Here is a 22,470-nt window from a genome sequence, read left to right as displayed (position 1 = left end):
CCAGCTTTCCCAGGAACAACGAGGTCAAGGCCACAGGGGCAGAGGCAGTGATGAAATGGGAAGTGGGGGTTGACGGAGCAGCAGAGGATGATAACAAGGGGTGTGTCAGTGATGAAATGGGAAGTGACACTGAAAAGGCAGAAGACAGTCTGCCAGGGGAGGAGAGGCCCTTCACGCACCAGGTGGAAGCCTTTATTCACAGGCAAATGGGAGCCAGGAAGTGTTGAGGAGGGAGGGGCCTGGGAGCGGGAGGAAAGCCAGGCAAGCAGAGGCCACTGGAGGCCCGCCCGCCCGCCCGCCCTCCCTCCCGGGGCATACAGGGGGATGGGGAAGAGGGAACAGAAGGGAAAGACTCCACTGTACTGCTGAGTAGAAGGGAGAGGGAGCATTGCGGGTGGGGAAGGTACACTTCATCTCACACTGTGAGGCTCTGAAAACAAAGCAGAAAACCCAGCCTAGAAGAGCAGAGTGCATGTTAGCCACAGGTATCGAGGAGAGCTTAGAACTACCCAAACTGTCATTTTTTAAAGAAAACTCTCTTAGTGCTCCCCTAAGCACCTCTCAAATTCTGCAAGAGCCAGGCACAAAGCTGGTTTTTCTTTTCTTTCTCTTGCCTGTCAAGACCTGTCACTCTCGGAATCTGGGATGTCCCAAGCAACGCCTTTGTATTTCTAGTTCTTGGTCTCTCCTAGGGGTCACCACACGCACCCACCAGCTAGCTATGTGGCATCCAAGGCAGAGGGAGACAAGGCCACGTTCTCTTCTCTTGTTTCTGGCCAGCATGGCTTGCCCTGCTCATGAATGGCTGGCCTATGGCTTTTGCAGAATTCCTAATGTCTCATAGCTGCCGTGCTGACTCCTAACTAATCCCCGACCCGTATGTCCATTCTGTTTCCACTCAGCAGGTTTGCAAAACACGAATTGTTAGCCCTCAGTTTTGTTTTTCTTTAGAAGACAATCCATAGTATCTTGGCCTTTCTTCGCAGTTCCTAGTTCCTACGTTCTAAGTTAATTTCATTCCTCTCATTTTCAAGCTTTCCACCTTTACCTGTAACCCTAATCAAGTACTAAATTTCACTATTCAAAGGCCTGGTACAGTAAGAGCAGAACAGAGTGGCTGCTCTGCTCCAAATACGTATGACAATTGGAGTAAAACAAACCTCATTCTTATTTTTTGCTGTAGCATCACATTCACTGTTCTCAGGCTTCCTCAGGTGCTTCCACCTTCCTCCTTGGTCGAAAGTGATCATAGTCTGGATAGAGTTATCTGAACGGGAAGAGAATGATATGAAGCTCTATACACCGGAAGAACCCTAATAAGTTCTGTTTCTCATTGCAGAACTCACTTCTAACTAAGACCATATAGCTCCATTATAACCCTGGAGTCCCATAAGCTTATAACACCCAGCAAAACGGCTCCGTGTTGGTGAGTAACTGAGCAGCACTCTACACATGGTATCTGAAGAAGGCTTCCCACCTGAACAGGACCCAGCAGATACCAGAAGTCATCTAGACTGACACTGAAAAAGGATTTCTTTTATCTCCTTACCAACACAAACAGGCTGATGTCCATTCTCCTTCCTTGTTTGCTTGCCTTGGAAGTAAACTCTACAATGGGAAGGCATCCCGGTCTTAACTTTACAGACAAGGCCAATGTACTGGGCTTGTTTTAGGGAATCTCAAGATTTGAATGTTATGTGCATAAGTCTGAATTAATAGTTCTTAGTTTTTGCTTCTCCAATACCCCTATCCTATCCCTCAAACATCTTTTCTTTTTTTTCTCTCCATGTCTCTTCCCCATTCTCTATTTTCAATGATATAAACTGTTTCAGGTTTAAATTCGGAGATAATATGCTTTGAGTATTCCAAGCAAAATCAAATAAACAAGCAAATCAAGGCAAACTCATTTATTTACTATATGTATTTATTTTAATCCTCATCTGAGGATATGTTTTTATTGATTTTTTTAGAGAGAGGAGAAAGGAGAGGGAGGAAGATAGAGAAGCATTGATGTGAGAGGGAAACATCTATTGGTGGCCTCCCATATGTGCCCTGACCAGGGGGTCAAACTTGCAACCCAGGGTATGTGCCCCCAACAGGGACTGAACCTGCAATCTTGGTATGTGCCCTGACTGGGAATGGAGTCTGTAACCTTTTGGTGCATGGGAGGACACGCACACCAACTGAGCCATACTGGCCAGGGCTCAATAAATATTTCTGTGTGCCCACTATGTCAAACAAAACTGAAAAAACAAAACAAAAAACCACACACGACAAAACACATCTTTGTGAAGCTACATTTTAGTAGGCTGAGACAAACACGAGACATGGTAAACAGGTAAATTACATAGTATGTTAGAAAATGGAAAAACCTAGAGGGGGACTGACAGTGTGTGTGTGAGTGGGGGAGGGCAGACTGAATTTAAAACAGGATAGTCAATGGCAGGTCTCATTCAGAAGTAAGTATGAGCAGAGATGGGAAGGAAGAAGGTGTCAGCCCTGCAGATATCTGGAAAACAGAGAACAGTCCGTGCACATCTCCAAAGCACAAGCGTGTGAACCTGGTGGATTTAAGGAGACTGGCAGAGAACTGAGAGCTGGAGTGACTAGAGTAGAGGGAGAGGGGAGGTCAGGGAGGAAACAGGGGGCCAACATCACTTGGCCTTGTGGACCATTGCAAGGTCTTTACAAAAACAAACAGCCCACCTCCTATAAAAGAATAAATACGTAAATAAACAAAACCTTCATAGACTCCCTGGGGTGGTCTAGGCCAGTGGTCGGCAAACTCATTAGTCAACAGAGCCAAATATCAACAGTACAACGACTGAAATTTCTTTTGAGAGCCACATTTTTTAAACTTAAACTTCTTCTAACGCCACTTCTTCAAAATAGACTCGCCCAGGCTGTGGTATTTTGTGGAAGAGCCACACTCAAGGGGCCAAAGAGCCGCATGTGGCTCGCGAGCCGCAGTTTGCCGACCACGGCTCTAGGCTAGAGTAATGTGTGTGTTTGCGTAGGTAAGCTTTAATAAAGATGAGCACTGCAAAGCACTGAGCAGAACGCAAGAAGCTTGGCTGGCTACTGCTGTGCCCTCTCCCTTTCTTAGTTCTGTTTACCGTAACTTACTTAAAGTCCAGCCAGAATTCACACAGGTAGGCTGCTGGCTAAGGTGAGCAATATTACTGGGGGACAAGGCCATCAGTCTCCCCAAAGCCCTCCACTCTCACCATGTTCAGCTGAAGGACAGCTGTGCTAATAAGACTCACCTTCAGAGAGCACACTTGTTATGTAGACCCCACGGAGGGAAGTCACGTTGGTGAAGTCCGTCTCGCCACCTGTGGTGGTGTAGAGATGTCGGTCCAAGGATTTGGAATAGACAATGCCTCGATCGTCAGAGGTAAAGATTGTGCCAAACCCAGTATCTAAAATAGGCAAACAAACAAAAACACTATGTCTTGGGAGGGAACAGAGAGGCAACAAAAGTCTAACCATACACATGACTGAATCACCTGCACATTAGCCAACCATTTCTCTTCATGATGTAGACACAGACCAGAGATTCAATCAAGGTTTGATACTCAAGACCTTCTTTATTTTATTTTATTTTGATACTCAAGATCTTTGATACTCGTGCCCATCTTTAATTCTAGTATCCCTGTTACTTAGTGGTTGAAATATGGCAGATGCCGAGTTTGTTGAATGAGTTAATCAGATGCTACAGAAAAGCTCTTCCCAGATGTATTTTGGTGGCAGAGGCACCGTATGTAGATTCATAGCTTACACTTCTGTAAATCTTTCCCCTCTGGAGCAATGCTTCTCAAACTGTCTGTGATGAAAGATCAATTTTTAAATTTCCACTATGTCACAAACCAATGCTTTTGTAAAATAGCATAAAAATTTATCACTAGAATGAAATATAACCATCAACTCTTTTATCATTAAACACATATAAAAATTACTTTGTCAAATAGCTGTAAGAGTTTCTACATGCATGCTCTCACTTCCTCTACTTATTTGGTAACAGAGTTTGCAAATTAGTACCCATCCTCTAAGCATTCTTTGAGTAGCATTGTTGCAGACCCTTGGATACGCACACAAACAAGATAATGTCAAAACAAGTGGCCCTTTTAACAGAGGTTACACTTTCTAAGACAAAATACTCAGTAGGGCACTAATAAATTCCTAGGGGTAAGAAAAAAAGCTACTAAAAGTAGGGCTTGCAGCTTCAATCTCTATAAATTCAAGGGTGGGCCACTGAAACGCTCTTACCTCCAGGCTCGTCTACGTGCATGAACACCATGTCATCATTGGCTGCTAGAATAGAGTAGAACTGCTCCTGCCCCACAGAGGGCAGCTGGGCCATGCTCCACGTGTCCCCTTGATCAGTTGACACATGAATCCTTCTTGTTGTATCCTGGAACAAATGCCAACATATATCTTTTTAATCTTCTTCCAAGGTACCATGTGCAGGGACATCCTAGGTACACTATTACACTATTAATAACTAGTGGCCCGGTGCACGAAATTCGTGCCTGGGGGGCAGGTGTTCCTCAGCCCGACCTGCATCCTCTCCAATCTGGGACCCCTCAAAGGATGTCCGACTGCCAGTTTACAGGGATCGGGCCTAAACCAGCAGTCGGACATCTCTCCCACAATCCAGGACTGCTGGCTCTAGCTGCTCACTTGCCTGCCTGCCTGCCTGCCTGATTGCCCCTAACCACTCTGCCTGCCAGCCTGCTCGCCCCTAACTGCCCCTCGCTGCCGGCCTGCTCACCCCCAAATGCGCCCCCCGCCAGCCTGCTCGCCCCCAACTGCCCCCCCGTGCCAGCCTGCTCACCCCCAACTGACCCCCTGCTGACCTGCTCACTCCAAAGTGCCCCCCACTCCGCTGTCCTGATCGCCTCCAACTGACCACCACTGATGGCCTGCTCACCCCCCCCAACTGGCCCCCCTACTGGTCTTCTTACCCCCAATGGCCCCACCCCCCACCAGCCTGATCACCCATAACTGCCGTCCCATCCTGGCCTGATCACCCCCCGGCGACCCAAGCTCCCAGCTCCTCCTTTTAAAATTTTTTTTTTCAGCACCTCCTTGAGCGGAGGCCAGGGCTGGCTGGAAGCAAGTATCTGGGATTTATTTATCTTCTATAATTAAAACTTTGTAGCCTTGAGCAGAGGCCAGGGCCAGCCAGGGTGGGCAGGAAGCTTGGCTTCCTTCATCGCCGGGGAAACCCAAGCCTCCTGCTTGCTCCAGCTCCATGGCCGCCGCCATCTTGGTTGGGCTAATTTGCATACTCACTCCTGAATGGCTGGTGGGCGTGGCTTGTGGGTGTAGTGGAGGTACAGTCAATTTGCATGTTTCTCTTTTATTAGTGTAGATTATAAGTATCATTATCCATTTCCTCACTGGGTATAACTGATATAAATGAAAGGTCCCAGTATCAACTACCTAGCAATTTCGAACCACTAGCAAAGTTCCAGGCAATGAGACAATCCATTCTATTGTAAGCAAAACTATCCTGGCTTCTTCATTCTAGTGTGGCCTGTAAGATATTATCCTCCCAACCTCTGACATTTCTAGTTTCTTCATCGGAGCCAAGGATGTGATAGGACCATCCCTGATTTGGCTTTATAGCCATTCACATATGCGTGTTCAGATAATTCTTAAGTGATGACTGCTGCATAAAGATTTGGTCTCTTTGACACAGTCTTGGCATAATCCAAAAAAGTAGATAACAAAGGGTCTAGAAAATGGAGATGAAAGCCATGCTTGGCCGATCACAAGGAAGTCAATATGTGACATCTCTTTATGGAAGTTTCTCAGAACAGCCATATGAGGGGAATGTATACCGGCTGGGAAGAGGCCAAGGAGTGTCAGAAATTAATAAAAGGAATCTGATCAGGGCTTTAGCTGTTAAAAGGAGTCTGTTAAGGATGTAATTAACACCTACTTCCTGATAGTTTAAAATAGCATCTAGTAGCTATTGCCTACAGGGGTGGACAAACTTTTTGACTCAAGGGCCACAGTGGGTTCTTAAATTGGACCGGAGGGCCGGAACAAAAGCATGGATGGAGTGTTTGTGTGAAATAATATAAATTCAAAGTAAAGGGGCGGAGGGGAGAGCAAGAGAACCCTCCACTCTTTCGGCTCTGCGGGCCGGATAGAACAGCCGAATGGGCCGGATCTGGCCCGCGGGCCGTAGTTTGCCCACGGCTGTTAACTAGACACAACTATCCAGGGCATGAGACTGACTTCCAGGGCCTCCTTATGTTAAACACTCTTTAAAGTTCAGTGACAAGTACAGTTATGTATTTTTCTAAAACTTATACACGTAGATGTTCACTTTGAATCTTACTCTCATCGTTATAGGTAGAAGTTAAAGTTCAAAAGCACACCGTGGAATTTTAGTTTTGTGTAATTGTAGTACAGTGTAGGAGGCTATGTCTGGAATCAGTCTGATTTCCACCAGGATTCCACCTCAGGGTGACCCCAGGCAAGTTACTCAGTTTGCTCAAATAGAAATTGAAGTAACAGTATGGTATCAGCTTAAAGGGTTGTTGGGGGGATGATTACAAAATTGCTCGAGGGAGTTACTGTAGTTATTTTCTGCTTAGCCATCTCCGATTCTCTCTAAACCCACTCGAATCAGTTTTTTAACCTCAGCACTGCGATGGAATGGCTTTAGTAGAGCTCACCAACATCCTCCACTTTGCCAGCTCTAGCGGCTAATTCTCAGCACTCATCTAATTCAACATCTCAGCTAAATTCAGCACAGCTGACCACTTCGTCTTTCCTGAAACACCTTTTTCACATGGCTTTCACAATATCTCACTGTCCTATTCGCTCTGCCTCACTGGTCCCTCCCTCCCAGTCTTCTTTGCTGGGCTCTCCATCTCCTTCCAACCTTTCAGTGGTGGGTGCTTCAGGGCGTGCTCAGTCCTCCCACTCTGCTCTACCTACTCAATCCTCCAGAAGATACCATCTAATCACATGGCTCTAAACACCATATAATTTGGGGAGATACCCAAATACCAACATGACATTTCCACTTAGATATCTAATAGGCATCTCACATCCAAAACTGAATTCTTGATCTTCCTCCCCCAAACTTGCTTCTCCTACAGTCTCTGCCATTTTAGTAAATGGTACCACCATTCAGCCAGTTGCTCAGGCCAGACTCTGAAGTTATCTTCAGTTTCTCTCATTCTCTCACAATCCACATTAATCCATCAGCAAATCCTATTGGCAATACACTGAAAAACACACCCACCATTTCACCACTTGCCCTCTCTCCCCTCTCACACTGCTCTAACAGCCTTCCAGCTGCTCTGGCTCTGCCGTTCCTGCCCCGGCAGACTACTCTGCCCATACTTATTCTGTCAAAGAAGTCAGATTACACCACACCCTGCTCACAACCCTTTTCCAGCTTCCCAACACAAGAATAAAAGCCAAGGTCTTAATCACCACCTACAAAGGCCCTGCATGATCTAGCCGCTGGCTCCCCTGCTTTGGACCGCCCTTGTCACTTTTCTTCGATATGTCAGGCATGCTCCAGCCTGAGTCTGTGCACGTATTGTTCCGAGCCTAGATGTCCACATAGCTATGCTCTCACCCCAGTCAGGTCTCAGAGCGCACGTCCAAACTACCCCACCTAAAACAGCCCTGCTCCAACTCCTGCCACCTTCTATTTCCTTATGCTGCTTTAGATTTCGTTGTAGCTTTAATCCTGACCTGATATTACATCATATTTATTAGCTTAGTATCTATCTCCCCTACTTAACTATAAACTCTGTGAACAAGACACTTATCTGTTTTGTTCACTGTTACATACTCAATGAATGTTACCTATTTCTATTATTATTACTGAAACAAATGGATTGCTCTTTTCATATATCCATGTCCAAGTAAAGCCCAAACACTGCATCTACATATCCCAAAAGAGATACCAGAATTCATGTGGGGTGACGTGCCAGAATAGCCCAGAAGAGTCAATCAGTCTCTCTAAAAGAGAGACTTAGAGTGATATTAAATACCAGTGGCCCAGTACACAGATTTGTGCACATTGAAAGGAAATTAATTAGAAGAAATATTTTAATATCGCTATCTGCCCTTTCTCTATAATAGAAGTGTCAGAGATGAAAGAAAATTAGTAAAATGTATATGAAAATATGTAAATTGATTAATAAACATGATATAACAACAAAGACATGATATAAAAAACATGATATAAAAACATTGATAAAAACAATGACTGATAAATTGATTAAACTTGTTCTAATATTTCCCTGTATACCACATTAAGAGTAAAAACACTTTCAGAGTGCTTGACTAACTTCTCTTGTGATGAAGTATTTACAATACAACTTTAACGTCACATGCTCTTCAAACTCAAGAGAAAGCAACATATAACTGACCATGTCCAAAAACGGGTTCAGGTAGGAATATTCCTACTCTGTCTAGAGTTTGTCCTTGTGATTTATTAATAGTCATCACAAATGCTGGCATCACGGGAAACTGTCTTCGAATTAATTTAAATGGGAGGCCAGTGTCAGAAGGGGACAGTTATGCCAATAGTTAGTCTTCAGACATATTCTGTCAATGCCACCTCTTTCTTTAAGCTTCAGAATGTCAACAAAAACAACCAAATTCACGATTGACAATGACAGATTGAAACACACATGTGTGATTGGCACCAGCGAGAGCTTTACATGTATTGCACATGTGTAAGTCAACGTTTTTAATTTGCCAGTGTGCATCATATGTACCGGCCAGTCAGTACGGTCAGTCACTTAGCCTTTTATATATACTAGAGGTCCGATGCACGAAGATTTGTGCAAGAATGGGCCTTCCTTCCCCTGGCTGCCAACACCGCCTTCGCTCAGGCCGGAGCCACCTTTCCGCCTTCCCGCGCTGCCCAGAGGCCCGAAAAGGCTGGGATGGTGCAGAACGCCCCCAGCTGCTCGGCCTGTGTTTGCAAATTAACCCGCCATTTTTGTTGGGTTAATTCGCATACTCACTCCTGATTGGCTGGTGGGCGTCGCAAAGGTATGGTCAATTTGCATCTTTCTCTTTTATTAGTGTAGATAGATTGCAAAAAGGCAAGCAACTCTGTCAGTACAGGGAGTAAAAGGGATCTACAGGAGGCATCTTTACAGAAACATTAGAACCCAAAGAGAAGAGGCAAACACCCACCTTGTCAGCCATCACAGAGGCAAAAAGGAAACGTCCCCCAAGACCAAATGAGTAGATTTTCACACCAATGGTTTTGAAGCTTTTTCCCAAGTCTGAAGTCCTCCATAATTCCAGTGCCCCAAGGTCAGCTTCTTAAACAAGATGAAGTAGTAATTAAAATGTCACTTCCTAGTGAGCCTCTAGTTCAGAGAGCTGTTTTAGAATTGTTCTGTATTTTACAGCTACAGGATTTTTAATCCTAGGCATGTTAATCAAATGAGGATATAAATTGATGTGGCTTTAGACACAAGGAATTCACATGTGGGTTTTATTTTTATACATGTGAGGTTGTACCTTGGACAGATTGAGTTAATTCCAATACAATGTTGCATAAAAACATCACAGCCACAGCATCCTGTTTACTTTCTTCATGACATAATTTAAAATTATCTTATTCTATTTTAAGTTGTTTGAGTTTTGGTTTTCTTGTTGATCATCTATCATCCCTACTTGAATTTAACTCCATGAGAGTAGCCTTGGGTCTCTTGTTCTCTTCATCCTTAGACAGTGGTTAGCATACTACTGCAGGTGCTCAAATGAATAAATGAATGAATTTGTCGAATGAATAAATAAAAAATTATGCTTTCTGCTTTGAAACTGTGCCACTGATTGGAAAGCCACTGGCTTCCACTGATAAACACAATCCATGTTCTTTTGCAGAAATCACCAGGCATTTCGATCTGTTACTGTTTGTAGCTTAATGTTTACTTTATGTAAATACACTGCTGAAATTAAGTATAGCATCTCTGTGTACAGCCTGCAGTTTTATCTGATCGAGGCACAGTATAGTAATTAGGTTATACTTTTAAGATTTAAAAAAATAATTAACAGCTATTTTAGCTATTAAAATTGTAGAAGAATGGAAGGAACTTTGATATTTCTACCTCTTCTGACCCTGAATATTCTACCATGAATGGATAAGACACCCTTCTGGGACTAAAATATACTTACTGCAGGAGCCATTCACATGGGTAGTAAAGAAGATGGTGTTTTCTGATCCCCTGCAATGAGGCAAAGACAGGGAAAAGACATGGTTCCAGGTGTTAATGCAATGTCAACCTTAGTCACAAAGCTCCAAGCAAGTCTAGTAAGCCTCCTCCATAGGTACTAGTGAAAGCAGCAACTCCGGACTCTTTTGACAGCTCACTGTCAGGGTTCCCCAGAGCCTGGCCCCAGGCATTTGCCACAGTCCACGGAACTTCTCTTCCAGCTTGTCCAACTGGTCTACCTACACTCTCCAGATCTGCCTCTAGCATTTGCTCATACTGCTTCCTTCCTAAATGCTTTTCTCTTGTGTAACCACATCTTACCCTCGCAATCGCCAGCCTGCAGCTTACAATCTAGCTCTTCCGTGAAGCTTTCCCTGTCACTCCAGCTTCTTTGCTGCAAACTTCTAGAACAGGGGTTCTCAACCAGGGATGATTTTACTCCCCAAGGGACATTTCTGGTTGTCACTCTGGGGAAAGGGAAGTTGTTACTAGTATATAGTGGGTAGAGGCCAGAGATGCTGCTAAACTTCCTACAAGGCCCAGGACACCCCCACAACAAAGAACTGTCCGGTCCAACATGTCCGTAGTGCTGAGACGGGGCACTGCTGGAAAGCACGTGCATTCCTCAGCCTCCCCCTTAGCTATGCTAATCACTAGTGTGTGCCTCGTCTCTTCCACTACACTGCTGGGCAGGTGCTAAGTTTTATGCTTTGTTGTTCCCCCTCAGAACCTAGTAAATAATTTAGTTCTTTCATCTCAAATAGACAGCTGGGTCAGAGGTTGTTATTTAAACTCTACCTTGGAAAGGGAGTTCGTAGGGAACTCAATTCAGACCCTGATAGTACTTATAGATTAGCCCCAGCAAAAGGGGCTGGCTCTGCGCATGTTCTTTGAGAACTTCAGTTGTCAGCTCCTAGAGATCAAAGATCTAAAAGGTGAGTAAACAGTTAGTTATCCGCAACCCAGTTAGCTTATACTTAAACACTAATCAAATAAGCGAGTTACAAAAGTAAAAAATCTTGTATAGAATATAAAATAATATACCATTTTAAGCCCTAGCCAGTTTTGCTCAGTGGATAGAGCATTGGCCTGCGGACTGAAAGGTTCCGGGTTCCATTCCGGTCAAGGACGCATGCCTGGGTTGCGGGCTCAATCCCCAGTAGGGGGTGTGCAGGAGGCAGCCGATCAGTGATTTCTCTCATCATTGATGTTTCTCTCTCTCTCTCCCCCTCTCCCTTCCTCTCTGAAATCAATAAAAACTATTTTAAAAAATACCATTTTAAAATAAGTCTTTAGTTTTAAAGATGACTTGTTTGTTTCTTTTAGCTTTATTGAAGTATAATTGACAAATGAAATTGTAAGATATTTCAGGTGTACCTTGTGGTGATGTGTACATAAAGACCAGCTTTAGTGATCAAAATTCCTATAGTCTTAATTATATCCTACAGTGAAACAATTTGTTAACTCAGTTACTTTAAAGACTACTTCCTTCCATAAAAGACCATATAAGTAACAAACCCATAAAATGAAAGCAGCTATGGCATGGGTACCAGAGTGGTGCTACAAAAACCTCACCTAACCAGCATTTTCCAGAAAAGCAGCCTTTTTTAGTATTTTAGTGAATTTTGGTAGATATATTTGCCAATGTCTATATCACAAATTTTCCTGACTCCCTAAGTAGAGGACATTAAATAGGAAACTCTCCCTTGGGATTGTGGGTCACTGAGCATCAACCCTATGAAACTAGAACATGGTGTGCCCGTTAGAAGTTACTGAGGTGTATGCGCTCTGGATCTGGCACTGAATAATTTCATCCTGTTATGTTCTCAGTCTTTGCTCTGCACTTCTCCTGGCCTGCGCTTGTTGTCAGTACTCATGTACCCACCTCTGGCAACAATTTGCTATTAACTGGGAAACCAGATGAACCAATTTGCTGAAATTAGCCAAAGAGAAAGAACAAAGAGGCTCTAAGCAAGGGTCTGAGCCTAATCCAGAATTTCGGAGGTATAAAGGCTCTTAACTCTTGTCCCAACATCTCCCAGATTCCTCACAGATCTCTGTCTACAGACAGAAGGGAAAAACTAAAGCCCAGAGAGGGAGGTGAAGCCACTGACTGGCAGCAGAGATAGGTTAGGACAGAGGTGACCAGACTCCCCAGTCAGAGCCCCTCCACAACCCCTTTAAGCAGGCACCTGAGGGGGTCCCCGAGAAAAGTGAATGAGTTTTGGTGCACGGACGGTGTGACTGGCTTCGGGAAGCTCTCTGGGCTTTCCTCCTGATTCCTCATGACTGAAACGCGTCTCTAGATGAGGGGGTGTCAGTCTGGGGGGGCGACGCAGAGAAGTACCTAAGTCCCCAAATCAAAGCTCTGTTTATGCTATTCCAACGGAAGTCACCATTTATGGAGAATAAACCTTTTATCAGTAGCAGCTACCCATCGCGAGCCTTGTTTTCTACTTTATGTTGTAACGTTTAGTGAGGCTACGTCTTCTCTCCTGGCAGACTGAAAGCCCCTCCAGGTCGAGGCCTGTGTCATACACCCTCGCGTATCCCTGTGGCATCCTGAGAGTATGTGGCACATGGTAAGTGCTCAACATTTATTCACGTGACTTTCGGCAGCGCTGTCAGGAAGGGTTTAGGGCTCTGCACAGATGGAGCCTTCTGTTACTCACCATTTGGCCAAACACACTGCTTTGTGGATTTCTTCCCATTTTCCCCCAAAATTCTTGGACACCCACAGGCCATTCTGAAAGATTATAAATGACTTATCAAAATTCCAGCTTTATCCTGTGCAGCTGCTTGTATGACCTTTAATAATTCATATCTAATCATCTGGGACAGTAAACACACACTCAAGTTCCGTCTGAGCTGCCTGAGCTCCAGAGACACATGGTTCACAGGGGCCCCTTGGGAGGCTGGGAAGTTCCGAATAACAAATGCTTAAGAAGTGCCTACTATGTGCCAGGCACTGTTCCCGACGTTGCATTTGGGGATACAAAGACGAGTAAGACACACTCCCTGCTCTCAAGGAGCTCACAGTTAACTAGGGCCCCAGATAAGAAAATGTGATACAACAGGTTAAGTATTACGGAAACGTGGTCTCTCGAGTAAGAGTAGGGAAAAGAAGAACATTGCCTCAAAGACGGTTTGTGAAGAAGACAGTTGAACTGAGTCTTAAACGATGAGCAGTGTAACCAAAAGAAGGCAAATGGGGAGGAGATGGTAGGACTAGCAAAGGCAGGGCAGCGATAAGCATGGCGGTGTGTGCAGGGAGGAGCAGCTAACAGAGGAGAAAGGGAGGTGGAACCCTTGGATGGCAATGGGAAAGGTGGACTGCAGAGTGTCTAAACCAGAAGCAGGAAAAGCAGTGAATAACTGCCACATTTCACTCATGGAGAGTTAGTGAGGCCCTAACCCATGGCTGTGAGAACAGGCTCAGGGAGAATTTAGAAGCTGGTTTCAGAAGAACTGGACTTTTCCTATAGGGCAGGATGGGTTGTGTATGTGGGTGGGTGGGTGGAGGGGCAGTTGATCACTCTGGGATTCTGGTTCAGGGATAAGAGGCGCTGTGGAATCTTTAGCCAGTACAAGGATTGAGAGAAGAATAGTATGTCTGAGAGAAGAGCAGAGAGAAGTCGATTTAACTGAGTCTGAGGTGCCTGTGGGACATCCAGCTAGAGGTTCCCAGGGGGCAACAAGACAGGAATCAGAGACCCCACAAGGAAGCCAGGACCAGACACAGGGACTTGAAAATCTGACACGTCACAGTGGCGGTTAAATGGAGGAGATTACTGAGTGGAATGGGCAGTAGTGATTTAAGGGTTGGTTGAAAGGAGTTGAAGAGAAAGACCAAGAAGCAATGGTTAAAACATAGGGAAGAACTAAAGGGAGTGATGTCACTGAAGCCAAGCAAGCAGAAGTCCCAAAAGGAGGGACTGGCCAAACCTTTCAAGTGCAACAGAGACAGTAAGATGAAGACTGACCGTGTCAGTTACACTGCACCCAGATTCGGTGGAGGGGGACAGACGTGTCCTGGTACAGCTGGGATTAAATGGTCGAGGCAGAATTTCCCTTCAGTGCTCCCCACCCACCATTCTTGTTTCTTTTCATTCTCTTCCTCTGATAATGCTCAGCATTTCTAATTTACCTAATTGTACTTAGAAACAGGAAAGGGTCTGATATCACCTCTTTGTACTTGAGTACAAACTGGCACATCTTCTCTTCCCCAATTATCTGTACTTCCTTAATTGGAAGAAATTTCAGATATAAAAGCAAGCTGTGCCCAGCTCTTGTGAGGACAGCCTGTTTCAACAACCTTAAGATAACTTGGTAACGGCAATGGGATGGTCAAAGGGGAGATGGATGGTTCTGTCCATTCCTAATAGGTCTCTGCTCGCTGAAGGGCTTTCAGCTTACGCTGGTGGAAGGGATTTTCAGGAATTGTTTCTTGAAGACCTGAAGCATACCCAGCAGGCTAGTTTCCTTCCTCTGGCCGCCTTGGGCCAAGCTTAACTCTGGCCTTCCTTGAGCCCTCCAGCCTTACCTCTGCTCAAATCTGCCCACAGAGGCCCAGAGCCAGACCTGTCTTCCAGTGCCCTTCGCTTTCCCTTTGCCACCCCTTTGCTCAGCCACATCTGACAGTCCTGTTTCTGTCCCCAGAACTGTCATCATAGCAATGGTTCTCAAATTTTAGTGGGCAGGCTCAGCTGGGGAGCTTGTAAAAACCTCGCCACCAAAAGTCACTGATGTACTATATGGGGATGGGGCCTAGGAATCTGCATTTAAACCAGCTTTCCGGGGTTTCTGATGTTGTTGGTTAGTGGACCACACTCTAAGAAATAAGGGGAGAGAAAGCCATATAAATATGCAGTGTGATTGTGATTATCATAGTCTAGCAACTCAGCCACTTTGGGCCCTTAACATCCACAATAAAGGAGACTGATCCCTGGGAAAGGAAAGCTGCCCGAGCGCCTCAGGGGATTTCGGGAGAGAGGGCGGGACACTGGCTTCTGGGAAGAGCACAGGACTGTGGTGGGGCGCAGGGATTTAAGACTCTGGATACTTAATACATGAGTGTTGAAGACAGAAATCAATATGCTGGATATACTATGCAACAAACAAAAAGAAAAATTAGAAAGATGTGGTTTGGCCTAAGGAAAGGAACAATAACATCAGGACTGTGACAATCTATGCGTGTCCCTTGCAGAACAAGAATGATTACATTAAACTATGTTCTAGTTCAGTTTTCCAACAGTACACATCTATTCACTTTTACAAACTATAGTAAGGGTGACAGGAGAAGATCTGGCTGTGGGTGGTGGGCACACAGTGCAATATAAGACCTTGTAACAGAAACCCACACCTGAACCCTATTATGATCATGTTGATCACTGTCACCCCAATCAATGTAATAAATAAATATTTTAAAAATTGTAATGACAACTAGATATCATACTTATCTGGAACAGATAGTACATGGTAATTGTGCCTTTTACCAAATAGGAAAAAACACAAAAAATATATATATATTTCATGACATACAAAGTCACCAGAAAGCAGTCCGATACTTCATAAAGTATTAGCTACAGGGGCCTTTCAAGACTAGATGTTAGAGGATAAAAATGCAAAGGGCAAGACAAGTTCTTCAAGGAGACTTACTTCAGTGCTGAGGGCTAAAAGATAATTGGAATTCTGAGGGCTATACATCATCTGAGTCAGAGGATGAAATGGGAGATTGGTCTGAACAAAGTTCTTTGCAAAATCTGACGATCTGAAGATTCTTCCTCCGGGACTTCCTCCAGACACCTCTGCTGTTAAAATCACCTGGTTAGGAAGAAGGCAATTCAGATTCAGGGTGTGACACTATGAAAGCTCAGGAAGACCTACACCACTTCCACAAGACATCAGTTAAGAAAATTTCAGTTCCAAAAGTAAGAAGAATTATAAAGACAGATTAGTTGGTGGACCCCACTCCTCAAGTGTTAGTCTTATCAAAAAATATTATCCTGAATTGAGCTAGTGCATTATGTCTATGGATGCGAGCCGGTCAGTTTGAGATCAGCCAGTTTGCCAAAGACTAAAATAAAATGTTTGTCTTAGGAGTGCACACTGTAATGCTAACCAGCTGCCACCTAAGAGTCTGGGTGCATCGTGGACAGAGGCCAAAAAGGAACCAATCCAGTTCTTTTGTGATCAGTATTAAATAGGGTTTTAATTGAATAGCAAACTAAATACACTGCTGTGTCTCTCTGGATCATTCCAATATTAAAACCCAAGTGCCCGAGTGTGGCATCAAGCACAGCTCTACACATGCACGAACGAGCCTCACCTTTCCAGAGTTCTCAGGACCAATAGCCATGCCAAATTCAGTCCGAATGAAGGTGTTATTGATGAGATTTGTAATATCCTTAAAGTTCTTTCCATAGTCCTCACTGCGAGGAAGAAAAAAAAAGACACATTTGATAAATGTGGATGCAGTGGTCGTGGACACTGCTGGGTTCCTACCCAGCTTCCATCCCCATTCCCTGACTTCACTGAGGCACTCCCCCTCCCCTGATGAGTTTCATGCCTCAGGGAAGCTGATGCCATCCCTCACTCCAGCGTGGACTTGATTAGCCTGAATTCTACCCCTCACAGGTGCGGGGTCAGGAATGGGGGAGTGACCCAGACTGAGGCAGTGAGACAAAGGGGGGACTTGGGCTCTATTGGGAAACAAATTTCCTTAGCCACCTGATGAAAGAAATGGTCTATCTTTCTTTAGACCAGTGGCTCTCAACCAGAATGTTTTTGCAACAAATACCCTCCAAGCAACCATTGGGTAATGTCTGGAGACATTTTTTATGATCACAAATGCTAGTGGCATCTAATGGGGTGAGGCCAGGGATGCTGCTAAACACCCTGCAATGCACAGGACAGTTCCCAACAACACAGAATGATCTGGCCCTAAATGTCCACAGTGCTCAGATTGAGTTGTAGTGTGTTAATGCAAAGCAAAAGGTTGCTATAGGGTCCTGACACCATGAGCACAACTTGAAGATAAAGCCGACATAAGTGGAGCAGCAGCACCTACGACACTGGACTGTGCTGACCTGAAGCCTGTCCTTCCTCTGCATTTAGTTCTGAGTCATTAATTCCCTGACTAAGCTAGTTGGAGCTGGGAGCTCTGCTAAGGGTAGCCAACGGCCTCCTAACTGATCTATTAAATTCAGAGTCCTCATGATAAAGCTCAGTTGAGTAGCAGGAGCCTTCAAGTTACCCCCAGAGGACACCATCCCTGGGCACAAGTGTCTACTGCATACAGCACACGAAACGCAGGTAGGGGAACAAACCAACTGAACTCCGGTTCTCGGGTTGTTAGAGATTATCCCAGAAGCTCGTTTCAACCATATCTCTGAGAGGTATTCAATTCCATGTTCAGATTTTGAAAAATACAAGCATAAAAATCAATAGCTGTCTAACTCTGACAAGATTAATGCCATGTGCCATTCTCTTAAATAGCAATAGAGAGAAAAGTGGTAGAATGCAAAACCTTAATATTCATTATATTTGAATGTCCCTCATGAAGACCACTGTGTATTGCAAGTTAGTTGCCAAAGATAAATATGATGTGCAGAGAGTGGTCTTCACTGTAGAGTATGACTTAAAAGATGGTACAATCTGGTAGCAGCCTCAACAAATAATCACAGAAGCAGAGAACATGAGAAATGCGAGGGACTGAAGGGAACATCTTGTCCAACTCCCTCATTTCACAGACGAGGAGGTTCAACGGGAGGCAATTTATCAAAAGCCAACCAGTTAATTAAGGGCGAAATTGAAGCTATAATCTAATTCTTTTAACTCTCAGCTCCAAACTAGAGACAACCTGTGACGATCTGTGAGGAGTTTTTCCCTGACAGACTGCAGTCTTCCTCTATTTTGCCAGGGCTTGTGGCTTAGCAGCACCGATCAGCTAAGAGGAAACGGGAGACACAGGAGGGAATTACCTTGGAGTGTTTGTTTAGGTCCCTGACAGTATGCTAAAGCAAACTACACGTGACGTTAAGTTGTCTGAATAACTTCCCATCTCTTAGCAAGCACCACAGAAAATTCCTAGATAAATAAAAGAGGGACCAGGCACCACTTATCCATCAGATTCCTCCATCTCCTCCCGCCGCCGCCTTCTGGCTTTGAAGTACAAGAGGAGTTCCTATCTTCCTGACAGCAGGCCAAGAGATGTATAAACAATTCCTGCTCTGCAGTGTAAATGTCAGCAGCAGCTCAGACAACCTTCAAAGGGGCTGGCAACAGCTCGATTAGCGCCAGCTTACAATTCTCCCCTCCTGCCCCATGTCCCCCTGGGAACCTCCACAAACCTGTTGGCAAGTCTGCTGGCTTTTTAAGAACTTGGCAAACAAGCACATCCCTGCCCTTCAGAGAAAGAAAGCAACATGAACAAAGCAAAAAGTCATCAGCTACAACACTTCGGTACTGCAGCCAGTTAAACAAACGGAGCACAATGGGTCAATCTGCTGGCATGAAGTGAGGTTCTGCCAAGGCCACGCTGGGCTCAGGGATATACAGGGCTGGGCAAAAGTGGGTCTACAGTTGAGTATGGGAAACACCGAGTTTATTCTTATATTATTATTTATTAATTACTGTATTATTTTCCATTTGAACAACTGTAAACCTACTTTTGCCCACTCTGTATTTTAGCAAAACCCTTTATTTAAAAGTAGTTTTTTTTCTATCAGCATACAACATATATCATGAAGAGGAAATCAATGAAACACCTTAAAAAATAAATCTACTTTTCAAATTCCAGATGATAATTAACAGAGCAATGAGCAGCAGTCAGATGAAAAGTTAACAAAACCCTATGAAACCATCTTGCTTTAGAAACCAGTCTTTTTAATAATAATTCTACATATCAACCCTAATCTCTGCTCTTTCTGGTTACCAAAATAAAGAATCACTTTTGCATATATCTGTGGTATAAACCTGAATAAGAGTATGCACCTGTCTATAACTCAAGAAAATCATGGCAGAATATAAATATTTTTGGAATAGAACCTAATACCCCCAAAGGACAAGAAAAACCTAGAAATCATTAAAATAAATGAAAAAAATAATCATCACATGGACTTCTGGGAAGATGCAGTCAACATTCTTAATGAGATGAAGCACTGGAAATGGGGTTTTTCCAGAAGACTCACATGTTCACACTTAACCCAAACATCCAGAGCCTAGAATTACACCCTTGTTTCTGCACTTTTCATATATAGGAACGTGTGACATCCAGCATTTGACCTGCAGACATTTAATGAGAAGTAACAGTAAGAGTCCTACAATATCTCAGAGATCTTACATATTCCTTTCCCCAACAATCAAACCGACCCAGATAGCCTTATTTGGTCAGCTTTCAAGCCTAACCACTTCTCCACTGCTTTAGTTCATTTTTGCCGTGATTAAGTCACTACATATTGCAATATAAAAACAACAGGCACGACAAAAAACTCTAAAAAAAATAATTATAATTTTGTAGTTTTCACTAATTGGGAAAGTGTATACAGTTGATTCTCTTATTCTCAGATTCTGTATTTGTGAATATGCCTCTTCACTAAAATTTCTTTGTAACCCCACATCAATATTCGTGGCCCTTCCACAGTGATTTGCAGACATACGCAGGGTCACCCAGTGCACACGTTCCGAGCTGAGGTCCAACAAGGGGACGAGCTGCCTTCTTATTTCAGCTCTTACACTGTAAATAAGTGTCTTCATCCTGGTCTATTCAGTACCTCACATTTTGCATTTCTGTGTTTTGAATGGGTGATTTTGCAGTTTTAAATGGCCCCCAAGCATAGTGCTGAAGTGCTGTCCAGAGCCCCTGAACACAAGAAGGCTTTGATGTCCTTACGGAGAAAATATGCTAGTTAGATAAGCTTCTTTCAGACATGAGTTGGTTGTGAGCTCAATGTTAATGAATCAGCAATGTATACTAGGCCGGCTGGTATGGCTCAGCAATTGAGCATCGACCCAGAACCAAGAGGTCACCGGTGCGATTCCCTGTCAGGGCACATGCCCGGGTTGTGGGCTTGATCCCCAGTAGGGGGTGTGCAGGAGGCAACCAATCAATTATTCTCTCTTATCACTGACTAGAGGCTGGGGTGGGGTCCTGCCGGCCCCACCCCCGGATCGGGGGAGTGGGGCGGGAGGAGTGGCTGCTGGTGGTTGGCTGGCCAGCCCCACCTCCTGGTCGAACTCCCAGTCGAGGGGACAATTTGCGTATTAGCCTTTTATTATATATGAGAGATGTTTCTATCTCTCTCTCCCTCCCCTTCCTCTCTGAAATCAATAAAAATATTTTTTAAAAAACCCACAAATAATATATATAGTAACTAGAGGCTCGGTGCACAAAATTCGTGCACAGGGGGGTCCCCTTCAGCCCAGCCTGCACCCTCTCCAATCCGAGACCCCTTGGGGGATGTCCAACTTCCGGTTTAGGCCCAATCCTGAGGATTGGGCCTAAACCGGCAGTCGGACAACACTCTCACAATCCTGGACCGCTGGCTCCTAATCACTCGCCTGCCTGGTTGCCCCTAACTGTCCCCTCCCCCCCCGCTGGCCTGATCACCCCTCACTGCCTCTGCATGCCGGCCTGATCGCCCCTAACTGCCCCCTGCTGCTGGCCTGGTCGCCCCCAACTTCCCCCCCTGCTGGCCTGGTCGCCCCCAACTGCTCCCCTTGCCAGCCTGGTTGCCCCTCATGGCCCCCCCCGCTGGCCTGGTCGCCCACGCAGTCTGCTGTTCAGTCATTTGGTCATCCCTCACTAAACCCCCTGCCGGCCTGGTCGCCCCACGCAGCCTGCTTGTTCAGTCGTTTGGTCATCCCTCACTAACCCCCCTGCCGGCCTGGTTGCCCCACGCAGCCTGCTTGTTCAGTCGTTTGGTCGTCCCTCACTAACCCCCCTGCCAGCCTGGTCGCCCCACGCAGCCTGCTTGTTCAGTTGTTTGGTCGTCCCTCACTAACCCCCTTGCCGGCTTGATCCTAGGCAGCCATCTTGTGAGGGTATGAGGGTTAATTTGCATATTACCTTTTTATTATATAGGAGGATAAGAAACACACATATAACAAAGTGATGTGCCCTAGCCGGCTTGGCTCAGTGGTTAAAGCGTCAGCCTGCGGACTGAAGGGTCCCAGGTTCAATTCCGGCCAAGGGCACATGCCTGGGTTGCGGGCTCGACCCCCAGTGGGGGGCGTGCAGGAGGCAGCCAATCAATGATTCTCTCTCATCATTGATTTTTCTATCTCCTTCTCCCTTCCTCTATGAAATCAATAAAGAAATATATTAAAAACAAAACAAAACAACAAAATGATGTGCTGATCAATTGATGAAAGTTAACGTTGTGATCAGAGGTTTATAAGAACCTACCCCAGAATTTTCCTCTAGGAACAATGGTTCAGGATTCACTAACCAGTATTCATGGGGACTATGGAGAGCATAACTATTGTGAAGAGTGAGAACTGACTGCATTGAGATTTCCAGCTAAAAGATCAGTTAGGGAGAATGCAGCTTATTAAAATGTGCCAAAGGACATAGAACTAAAATCAATGACAGGCAAAACTGGCAGATTTTCAATCCATCGGTAAACTGAATTCCCAATTATACTTCAGCCTCTTTTTTCACCCAGCTGTCTGAAGCAGTGAAAACGGAACCCAGCACATCACTGAAAAAGCTGTCATACAAGATGCCCTGGAGGAGCTGGTTTACTATACTTGCCTTCAATATCGGTTGTATACCTTTAAGGTATCCTTTTTTTTTATTATTTTTTATTTTTTAATTAAGGTATTATATGTGTACATATCTTACCATTGTAAGGTATCCTTTTTTAAAAAAATTCTCAGTAACCTGAAAAACTTACATCAACTATGGAATAAACTTCAATGTGAAATCTTTTAGAGATCCTCTTATTAATATCCAAAATTTGAACAACTCTCAATAGGAAATAAAAATCACCAATAAAATGGCCCAGTAGTTTTAGTAATTAGGTACAGGATTCTGGTGTTGAATAATGCGTACATGTGCTTCACCAAGTTGATCTCACAGTGAAAAGTTACACTCAGGGGGCCATAGAACAAAAAGATACAAAACATCTTCGATTGCCTTACACCAACTTATCATCCTAACTAGGTGGCCTGTTTCCTTTTTAAGTTAGTATCTGCAAAGTGAGAAGCAAATGCACTTTACAATCTATTAATATTCCTTAACAGAGAA

General features: G+C 44.5%; 1 protein-coding gene and 1 long non-coding RNA gene across 3 annotated transcripts in view; one reads left to right on the top strand and one right to left on the bottom strand.

The window, feature by feature from the left end:
• The window catches only part of LOC308237150, a 47,091-nt gene extending 31,759 nt beyond the window's left edge, over window positions 1–15,332 (top strand). The window contains exon 4 of the long non-coding RNA XR_013959410.1: window positions 12,723–15,332. This is a non-coding gene — a long non-coding RNA (uncharacterized lncRNA). The remainder of the gene's footprint in view (window positions 1–12,722) is intronic.
• The window catches only part of SORT1 (sortilin 1), a 60,550-nt gene that overhangs the window by 13,712 nt on the left and 24,368 nt on the right, over window positions 1–22,470 (bottom strand). Inside the window, exons 4-11 of one of the 2 annotated variants that reach the window (XM_080647685.1) lie at window positions 16,549–16,651; window positions 15,879–16,043; window positions 12,893–12,966; window positions 10,183–10,232; window positions 9,193–9,323; window positions 4,270–4,414; window positions 3,267–3,422; window positions 1,161–1,267 (exon numbers count right to left, since the gene is read on the bottom strand). In XM_080647685.1, the coding sequence (XP_080503811.1) occupies window positions 1,161–1,267; window positions 3,267–3,422; window positions 4,270–4,414; window positions 9,193–9,323; window positions 10,183–10,232; window positions 12,893–12,966; window positions 15,879–16,043; window positions 16,549–16,651 (931 nt within the window). The remainder of the gene's footprint in view (window positions 1–1,160; window positions 1,268–3,266; window positions 3,423–4,269; window positions 4,415–9,192; window positions 9,324–10,182; window positions 10,233–12,892; window positions 12,967–15,878; window positions 16,044–16,548; window positions 16,652–22,470) is intronic. The other variant, XM_080647686.1, reaches the window with a different exon arrangement.

This window comes from Plecotus auritus, assembly GCF_963455305.1.
Source record: "Plecotus auritus genome assembly, chromosome: 12".
Taxonomy (NCBI): domain Eukaryota; kingdom Metazoa; phylum Chordata; class Mammalia; order Chiroptera; family Vespertilionidae; genus Plecotus; species Plecotus auritus.
Note: the sequence above shows the minus strand (reverse complement) of the source record. Positions and strands in the feature narration are given on the sequence as shown.